General features: G+C 39.6%; 1 protein-coding gene across 2 annotated transcripts; it reads left to right on the top strand.

Moving 5' to 3' along the window:
- Positions 1 to 712: 712 nt before the first annotated feature.
- Positions 713 to 7857, top strand: smco4 (single-pass membrane protein with coiled-coil domains 4). 2 transcript variants are annotated; one of them, XM_082178941.1, is made up of 2 exons: positions 713 to 896; positions 6859 to 7857. In XM_082178941.1, the coding sequence occupies exon 2, from the start codon at positions 6924 to 6926 to the stop codon at positions 7101 to 7103; it is 180 nt and encodes a 59-aa protein (XP_082035067.1). In that variant the 5' UTR covers positions 713 to 896; positions 6859 to 6923; the 3' UTR covers positions 7104 to 7857. The 2 variants fall into 2 exon arrangements, with proteins under 2 accessions (XP_082035067.1, XP_082035066.1); XM_082178940.1 differs by having other exon boundaries at positions 718 to 885.
- Positions 7858 to 10745: the final 2888 nt, after the last annotated feature.

The following is a 10745-nucleotide window of genomic DNA, read 5'->3' as shown; positions in this document are numbered from 1 at the left end:
CTCTGATTGGCTAAAAAACATGTGGGCTCCTCCTCTGGTTCTTATTCACTGTTTACAGTCTAGTGCTGTTACAGTATGAAAGCTTGTTTCCGCCATGGAAGATTTTTTTTTTTAAAGAAGTCAGGAAAAAAGTCAGCTCGCAATTCTCACATATCTCACACCTCCGAGTTTATAAACGTGTAATTGCGAGTTTATACACTATCACAATTCTGACTTTATTTCTCACAATTGCAAATTTCGCAATTCTGGCTTTATATCACGCTATTGTGAGTTTATTTCATGCAATTTTGCCTTTATAACGCAATTTTTTCACACAATTCTGCATTTATAACATGCTGTTGTGAGTTTATTTCACGCAATTCTGAGAAAAAAAAAAAAAAAGATAAAATGTTGCAATTAACTTACCTTTTCTACTTTTTATTCAGTGGCGGAAACAAGCTTCCATAGTTACAGAGATAGCCTAGGTGTGGTTTCTCAAGAATCAAATTTTATTGGTGCAAGTAAAGAAGTGGGGGCGTTTTATGTTTATATATAAAAAAAAAGTTTACAGCCCTTTTTGGGCCATTGTGTATTCTGATCTGTTGATCGTCTCCGTGTTTCCCCCTGTCGGCAGCGAGGAGTCACTGTCACTAGATTTTTTCTTTTTTCTTTCACATCTTTCCCGTCTCTCGTGCCCCCGCAGAGGGAGAGCGCGCGCGTGCGTGCTCCTCCTCCTCCTCCGCCTCCTGCGCGAGGCTCCAGCTCTGCCACGTAATCTCGGTCGAGCCCCCGCTCACTCACTAGAAACCTCCGGGAACCGTGACAACGACTGCGGAACACTCAAACACACTGTACGAAACACCTCCGGGCGGTGCGCGCGGGTGTTGCGGAACACACACTGTGGCGGTAAGCGAAAAGTGCGTGGAAGTGTCCCCACGCGCGCGGCGCGAGTGCACGAGACGCAGTCCACATTTAGTGCCTTTTTAAAGCGCGAGCACAAGCAACAGGGCGATCCATGTGTGTGAAGTGGGATCGGATACTTTTCGAGTCATTTGCATGCAACAGGTCGTTGATTTGTTGTCTGTAGCAACTCGTTTCATTGTAAACACTGACAAGCAACTTCGACGCAGAAGAGAAACTATGAGGCTCACGCTGTCAATGCAGTAGTTTTCTAGTATGTTCAATAGCAGCCTGGTCTGTGAGCTTGACCGGGACGCCTTAGCTTTTCTCACGGCCAACTTTCATGTGTTTTGAGCAGTGAATCTGAGAACTGTAACTTTTTTAGTTTTTATATTCAGAAAAGTTCAACACAAGATGTCACACACACCACCTGTAGTGCTGATTCATAATGTGACTCGCATTTATTCACAGTATGGCGCATGTCGTGTTCATGTTATGCTGTATTGTGCTTGGTGGGTTTGGGATGTTGTATTATGTGTGTTATAAAGTGAGTTATAAGGTTAGTTCAGCCAAAAATTATGTCATTAATTACTCACCTTCATGTCATTCGAAACCAGTAAGACTTCGGAACAAAAATAAAGATCTTTTTGATTAAATCTGAGAGCTTTCTGTCCCTCCATTGACAGTCTACGCAACTACTAGCTTTCTGAGACTTGAAAGTGGTAAAGACATCATTAAAGTAATCCATGTGACTCCAGTGGTTTAATCATAACTTTATGAAGTGATATTAATGCTTTGTTTTCGCAGAAAAACATAATTTACCAATTAAGTAGCAAAAAAAATTATCCCCAACGTGTATTCACAAGAGCACCACAACGCATGCATGTTGTTTCGACGTGTGTGTTGGAGATTAATATTTTGAAAATAAAGTGATACATTATGTTTTGTTTTTTCGCAAATAAAGCACTCGCGTCACTTCATAAAATTGAGGTTAAACCATGGATTACTTTAATGATGTCTTTTTATACCTTTCTGGGGCTTGAAAGTGATAGTTGCATAGGCTCTTAGATTTAAAAATAATTTTATTTGTGTTCCGAAGACGAACAAAAGTCTTAAGGGTTTGGAACGACATGAGGGTGAATAATTAACGACAGATTATTTATTTTTATTTTTTTTTAAGGTAATCTAGGACATTATTTACTGGTTGTCCACCAACACGTTACCAACAAATTATGACATGGCAACCCAGATCAAATATGGCGATGTTTCTTGATGGACCGGTAATATATTACATTATTTTGACACTATTAATACAGTGCCTTACAGTCATGGATATTTTCTGAATAATTGAGTATACACTTTTTTCAAATTGGCTCATTTCAATGAATCACTCCAACAAATTGGCCTGATTGATTCATTAGCGAATCAGTCATATTCAAAGTTATTTTAAAATCCTTATCCATGAATCGCAAATGAAACCCTGTTTCAGTTCCAGAATCGGCCAGTGGTTTTGGCATTAGATTTGAACAATTCTTCATATCAGTTTACATGTAATTTGCTCTAATTAAATTGTATATATCAGCATTTATATTGGAAGTATCAACATCAGTCACTGAAAAACTTGTCGACTGCTTGTAAAGTTACACAACAGAGCTTCATGTCCCAGATTACCCTAATTCACCTAAGCTGGTCTGCAAAATACTATGCAAATCGGCTTGTGTGTTGAGTTTTTGAAAGTGTTTTATTTAATTGAAAATGTGGTTTTATGCAAGCGTGTAGTTCATTATGACACACACACGTAATGTGTGTTCAAAATCACACAATCTTAAGATTCAGGATACAACACCCAGTTCCTGTTTGCCTGGGTGGGAATTGTGGCTGCGGTTCAGTATGTGTGTGCGCTACTGCATTTTCACATTCAGATTTCTTACTCCTGGCCTTTGCTCAGTTTCCATGACTACGGGTGAAAAAACTTACTAAAGGTGTGAAGCCACAGATATGGAGCAATATTTAGGACCTGAGCACCAATGGTGCATTTATTATTAATGTAATATTATTTTGTATAGACAGCAGTGTATTAAGTGTGACTAGTATACTCCATATTAAAGGTGCTCTAAGCGATGTCACACGTTTTTTAGGCCAACATTTTTTTTGTCACATACAGCAAACATCTCGTCACTATCCGCTAGCTGCCTGTCCCCTGAACACACTGTAAAAAAAAAAAAAAACGCAGTCTCTGTAGACAGCCCAGGCTCCACAAACGGAAAGAAAAACTGGCCCAGCCTGGACCACGAAACATAACAAACTGTTCCAGCCAATAACCGACAAGAAGGATTTGGGGGGTTAGTGCGCGGATGAGGAGGAGGGAGGGTCTAGCTAGCCTCCGTTTTGTTTGACAATACCAGAGAATGTCTAATAAGGGGAGAACTTCCACTCTCAGTAAACTTCCGGCTTCCGAACTGGTTGCAGTTCCACTCTGGTTCCATATGAGGGCGCTCACAGGACGAGTGCAGAAGGAATGGAGGTCTATGGAGCTATACCCCTCAAAATCCACTTTTCTCAGGATATAATTTTTTGTCTAGTAATTTGAATGTTGTATTCGAAAGGAGATGCAAAGAAATTACACATTGCTGGGTGTTAGATTTTTTAGAGTCACTTATTTGCTTTAAAAAGTCTTTTAAAATGTCAATGACGTCATACACATCGTACGACCAGAGATACTGCTTTACGGCAATCCTTCAGTCACTTTGGTGCTTTTCGCGCTCTGCACTTTCTTTTCTCTCGAGGCATCGACGACAACAGCTGACACAGGTAAACACACGTGCTAGAAGAGTTTTTGTTTTACAAAAATACACACACACACACGATGCCATCAAGCGGTATCTCTGGTCGTAATCAGTCCTTCACTGACCAATCAGCGTTCATTAGCAGAATGCTAGCGTGTTATGGGCAACAACAACTCAACCTGTAAGAAATCGCAAGGACATAAGTACTCATTCAACTTTCGACCTATAACCCTTGTTAAACTTTCAAAACCTACAATCAAATCTGAGATTTCTCAACGGCAATCGGGTGAAAGAGACAAATTTAGCCGTCTAGCTCCATAGACTTCCATTCATTTTGCACTCATGGGCGATCGCCCCCAGTGGAACTCTGGTGGAACTACAACCAAAATTCGGTACAATAGGACTTAATAGGGAGTGGCCAGGCTCTCCGTAGACGGGATCTGACAATACTTTAAACGTCAACAAGAAGTGACGTCACCCAACATCACTTAGACCACCTTTAAACATTTTTACTATTAAACATTCAACAGTTGTTGTTTTTTTAAATAATTGTCATGCATGCATAACTCATTTGACATACTACAAAATTAAATTCTCACTGCAGAATAATTTAACAAAAACAACTTTAAAGATCTTTAAAAAATTATCAAAACTGAATTATTTATTAATAATATACTAACATTACTACTTATTGATAGTATAGTCATATATTTTTTTATTGTGCACAGTTCATCATAGCACATTATTATAAGAAATCTTCGCAATCTTTTATCAAAATATATCAACTTACTGTGCCTCAGATTTTTACAGTCAACTCCCAATGAATGAAATCAACATTCACATTGACTAATATTAAGAAATGCTGTAGAAGTATTGTTCAGTGTTAACTAATGTTAACAAGTGACACCTTATGGTTGAGTTTACTCTAAAATATTTTTTGTTGTTATTTTTTAGCCATATATAAATAAAAGCCATCAAAAGCTTTAAAACTACATTGCTACAATTTTACAAAGGGTTATTCATGTATTTTACTAGAAAAAAAATATTTATTTAATAGTTGAATTGCTTCCAGTTCAGGTCTTTTGTATGCGCTTCGTTAAAAATAGAGCTATTTTACTCAAGATACCTTCATATAAATGAGCAAAGATGAGCATAACAGATGTCCATCACATAGACAGATTGATATCAAATAAAAAAATAAAAAAATTATTCTTACTAACATTTGAATATTAAGGGCGTTTTCAGACCTGTAAATCGATTGCTTTGTTCCGAAACAGGGATTTTTAATTTGTTACAATGTTGCATTTTCTTCTTGGTTCAGATCGCTTTCACACAGCAACATTTGAAAGTGTTCCAAAAATGTGTTTATGCAAGTGAGTAAAGCTGTCCTCTTATTGGTCAGATTTCACCTGTTTGCGTTCCTCTGCGTCATCCATCAAGATGGATAAACAAGTTCACTTTAATTGTGTGGCTTTATTTGTAGCTGCGGCTACACTCAAACACTTCTAATGCAGTTAGAGTGGGAGTCAAGGCTTCGTCAGGACAGCATTCTTGCAATGCATGGAGAAGAGCAATTAAACAACATTTTAAAGGTAGAGTAGGCAATTTTTTTTCATAAACACTTTTTGTTATACTGGTGGTTGAAACTCTCTTCACATCCTGATAGCAATCAATTATAGAAGTGGTCTAAATATTAAAATATGTGCATATATCTTCTGTGGAAGTCTCAGGGCCCAATTTTTTTCGTCCAATCATTGCATACGGTCCAAATGCAATGATAGGATGTCCTACCTGCCTGTCAACATAATGTATTTCCATACCTCCATGCAGCTGCTCGCACAGACATCACACGTCATCACTGCGTTCTGTAAGGCTATGCAGAGTTGTAGACAGACAGTCACAGAGCGCCACAAACAAACAGCAGCCGCCTTTTATAGTTCCTCCTGAAACAAAACATCGAGCTTATGCTGCGTTCACACCATGTCGTAACCGTAACTTAGAGATGGCAACCCATGACGTTCTACCCGGAGCTGTTCACGTCCTCAGACTTTTTTGTGTATACTTAGACAGATTTAGGCGAAATGAATCTGCAGCAGTCAGGTGGTGCAACCAAAGTCCCTTTAAGACAAGTTATTTCACTCGGCGGCCATCTTTGAAACGCCTCTCGGACATGCAAGTGCAGCTCTCATCTCTTTGAATGGGGAAACATCAAATTCTTTAAAACTGTTCGCCAAGCTTACGATCAAATTTCTGATTTGAAATCACCAATGAAATCTGACAACAACTGTCTCATTTTTTTTTTTTTTTTTTTACGCTCAAATCATGATAGAAAACGTAAATTGTTCAGGCTGGAACAAGCTAATGCGCATGCGCAGTGCGTCTGACTGTTTCTATGGGAACCGGAGCTTGGCAGCTGCAGTGACGTGATGACTTTACCAATCGGCGATTGGCTCTTATTTAGAAGGCGGGACTTATTCCGCCATATTGAGCATTGCACTTTTCCCCATTCAAAACAATAGTGACGCGTCTTGTGTTATTCTATAGTGTTTGGTTAAATTACAGCTCTGTTCATTATTAATCTTATGACGCTTATCTGCTCTGGCTTTGCTTCACCTGCACGTTTATGTGTTTTAAAGGAGGCGTGGCTTAGGAGACGCTCTAAAGGGAGGGTGGGATATCATGCTTTCAAAGCTAGCTCGCTATTGCTAGCCTCTTTCCTACCATACCTATAAGATGGTTTGGCTTTCAACTGCGATAACTAATGTGCTCATTCACAGAATCAGACACTGCAGATGAATTATGATACTGTTTGGTTCGTTGGTCCATTGGATCGTGTTGCTTTTTTGACCTCAACCGAACCGCCTCATTTCAGGAACTTTGGGCTATCTGGGAACGATTCTTTTGGCGTGATTGCCGTGTTTACATATGCCTAAACTAACCAAAATAAAAGAGAAAACGCACCAGGTTCCGAAATAAACGCTCTATAATCGAGCCAGGTGTGAAAACGCCCTAAAACTGAATAAAACGCTAACAATATAAAGAGCTAGCTAGGTTAGCTGATTATCTTCCATAGATATCGCCGTCAGTTCGTACTACCATTAACACTTTCTCTGACAAGTGGATGCAATGAGACCTGTTTTTCGGTTTGTTCATGTGACGTTTGACATAAAGCCTATTGTACATGTTTTCACAGGAGGGCATCTTTTGGGTTTTTATCTGGGATCGCCGGTAACCCGCTGTGTGGATACGCACTGAGCCATGCGGCAGTTGAAGGGCAAGCCGAAGAAGGAGTCGTGGAAAGACAAAAAGGAGCGCAAGCAGGCCATGCATGAGGCCAGGGAGCAGGTGACGACCATCGTTCTACCGACGCTCGTCGTGCTCGTGCTGCTCATCGTCCTCTTCGTCTACGTGGCGACCAGACCCGGAGCCATCGAGTAAAAAGACTCCAAATAGCCAAATCCCCCTGTCCTTGTCTTGTCTCTTTAGTTTTCCCTTGTTCTTTCCCAATGCCATGAATTGGACTCAATCAGAAGGATGAATGGATTGATAAAGGAGAGGTTTTCAGTGCCATGTTTGGAGTGTATTAATGGAGTCTCCCGCTTTGGCTTCCAGCAAGAGCGCCTCTCCCAGCCACCAGTGTTCGTGTCTGTGAAGGCCATGTTGGCTCTAAATGCATTTACAGGGTTCCAGTTTCATGCCAAAGCACCTGAGACGCAGCAGACTCGGACTGACCCTGGAACAGGGTCAGACCTGATGCCTCTGTGCTCAGTTACAAGTCAGTACAAATGAGAAGTGACTGTAGAATTGCACATGTCTGTAGCATGCACGCTTATGCACACACACACACACACACACACACACACAGAGATCCCGTGGACGTGTCACAAATGAACTTTGATAAATGTCACATTGAAACCAATGACAGAAATGAATGTTTATATTTCTGAATGCTCATTACCGAATGCCTCTTAACAGTCAGTTGCTGATGTGTTTTGGTTAAACCATGTGTGTGTGCGCGAGCAAATGCACCACTGAGTGCATGTTTTTATGACACATCTGTGATATACAATCCCAGCGGCAAACATGCTCTTATTTTAAAATGTATTCCAGCAGGACTTGGATCTAAGAATGTGCCTTAAAACTTTTAATGATGTAACCGCAGTTAAAGTATTAATAAAGAAGTTAAAAGCCACGCTGACTGCTTCAATGCTTTTAATAAGACTCCGTATTGTGATGTTTTACACTAAGTTTGAGAAGTTCCAAGTTCAAATCCTTCTCATTTTGCTCAAGAGCACTACAGCCTGAGGCGCTGAAATATCCTGTTTCATTCTGGCTCAAACCCTATGCCCTAATCCCTTCAAAGGGATGAATGGGGTGTTTAAACTCGGTCCTGGAGGGTGAGGGTCATTGTCCTGCAGTGTTTAGCTACAAATTGCCTCAACACACCTGCTCCGAAGTTTCTAGTATGCTTAGTAAGACCTTGGCTGAATCCGAAATCGCTCCCCAATACCATCAAATAGGGCATTATTTGAGGGGACAGCCATTTGTAGTGGTGGACGTTATTGAGTGCACTCATTCAATCCCACAGTGCACCGCAATAACGAGTGTACAACCGATGTACGCTCAACGACTGTCCAAATTCGCTCACTCGTTTTCATTCATTCCTTCTTGTGAACTGTACAGTGGTGGAAAGAGTACTAAAAATTTGTACTTGAGTAAAAGTATTGCTACTTAAGTAATAATTTACTTAATTACAAGTAGAAGTACTGAAAAATATTATGACTCAAGTAAGAGTAAATAAGTAGTTTGCTTAAAAACTACTCAAGTAGGCTAACTACGTTACAAAGTACTTCAGTATTTTTCTATTTTTACCACAAATGGGGAGATGATAGTGATATGGAGTGCTAAACACTCTCATGTCTTCTGTTTCATTCATACTGGAAGCCCAGTACGGATTCATCCCTCGCTCAGAAAGTCCACAAGTGAGATTAATAGAAGTATTAAACTTATGACGTTTCAGGAAATGCCTTATATGGATATAATAACATGCAAATAGAGACGTTTTGACTGATAAAACATGAAGACAAACACATAATATATCTGTGTTCAACAAGCTATCTCAGGTATTTTCATAAGAATTATGTATGTCTTTAAAGGGATAGTTCACCCAAAAAGGAAAATTAGCCCATGATTTACTCGCCCTGATGCCATCCTAGGTGTATGTGACATTCTTCTTTGTGACATTTATGTGACATTTACAATGGCAGTGAATGGCTGGAGAAAGTTTGAAGCCCAAAACAGTGCATCCATCCATCCATGGTAAAAGCGCTCCACTTTTACTCCAGGGGGTTAATAAAAGCCTTCTGAAGTGAAGCCATGTGTTTGTGTAAGGAAAATACCCATATTTAAAACTTTGTAAACTATAATCACTAGCTTCCGAAAGATGGACTATGCATCGATTCGATTTACAGTGGAAGACTAACCCCTGACCCGACGCACAACGTTACGCACGCGTAAGCTCAGAGGAAAGAGGAAAACAAAACCCTGGTCGCGAATTAGCAATTTTGAACAGAAATGTCAGTGGACCATTGACTTCCATAGTAGGAAAAAATATATACTATGGAAGTCAATGGTACCAGAAACTGTCTGGTTACTGACATTCTTCTAAATATCTTCCTTTCTGTTCAGCAGAAGAAAGAAATTCATACAGGTTTGAAACAACATTACGGTGAGTATATGATGACAGAATTTTCATTTTAAAGTTTCATTCTATCCCTTTAATATATTTCATGACGCTGGTTATCAGCTTTCTCTCTCTCAACCCAGGTTTAAACCCTGAATCAATGATTAATTATCATGCGCGTGCACATAAAAGCCACACCTTTGCCGTGAACAGCCAACAGCGTTCAGGTGTGCCTATTTCTCAGTTGAAGAACAAGAAATTATCGTGAAGAAATATTACGACTTTAAGTCCATTTTAATCGCAAAAAACAACACCATTGCAGCGGCCAAAGCTTTGTAGAATTGCTGGCAGAAAATAGCTGATTGTGTAAATGCATACGTTTTCATACAGTCATCTTTACAGGCTCACAACGAGCATAAAACTGATTGAAAACTCATAACAAAATGTTATATTTGAATATGAAATGACTATATTTCCTATAAAAATTACAAATCTTTGTACAGAAATACTTAAAAGTGAAGGTAAAAGAATATTTAACTAATTATTTTATACTTTGATGCAACCCGAACACCGTAAGATCTTTGGCGCAGATAAAAATGAAATACAAAAACATTGTTCAAATACAAAAACATTGTTCATAATTGCAATATGTTTTTTTTCTTGTGTGCATACTATAATAAAGTGTATCCTCTGTAGCAAAGAGACAAAAGTGTGAAAGAGTAAGAAAAGGAGGGGAGGGCCACCTCCTCAAAAATACACTATTGCCGAGGAGTTGGCCCAGTCCAGTAACCAGGGTCGACCCATCATGGCATCGAAGGCAGTGCATCTTCAGCAGGCGCTGGCTCCTCCGAACAGGGTATGTGTGCATAAACGTTTGATCCTTTTTAAAACTTAACTCTAAAATACAAGCACTTATGCCTTAATGTGTTTTTCAGCTGGGGGAAGTTCAATTACCTTGTCGGAGCCGGCACACACACGACACACCTACAGAGACTCATCCAGAGATGACAACATGCTATTGCCATTGCGTTTATTGCATGGCCTTATTTGGTTAATAGGGGGAAGCTTGTGTTGAAGAGACACTGTCAGTTTGCTCAGAGACAGCTGCAGAGGTAAATGTGCTTTGTTAGAACATAGTTTAATGAAGAAGAAAAGGTTTCTGATGTCTTGTATTATAGGAACTGCATCCTCTACACATGAACCCTCTTCATCACAGCTTCCAAGGCCAGAGAAAAAGGGTAATGCAAAGTTACAACTGTATACAATAAAATTATAACCAGTCTGTTACTACTTTAGGTGGAAACAAACACCATCAGAGACCTCTACAAAAGAAATCTGGAGCTGGACTATAAGATAAAACTAAAAAGAAGAAGCTGAAACTACAGCTTGAGGAGTTG

This window comes from Leuciscus leuciscus (assembly GCF_965113295.1).
Source record: "Leuciscus leuciscus genome assembly, chromosome: 9".
Taxonomy (NCBI): domain Eukaryota; kingdom Metazoa; phylum Chordata; class Actinopteri; order Cypriniformes; family Leuciscidae; genus Leuciscus; species Leuciscus leuciscus.
This window is presented reverse-complemented; position numbering and strand designations above follow the sequence as displayed.

Coding starts and splice junctions, on each gene's coding strand:
- smco4 (XM_082178941.1), top strand. CDS start 6,924: ATGCGGCAGTTGAAGGGCAAGCCGAAGAAGGAGTCGTGGAAAGACAAA.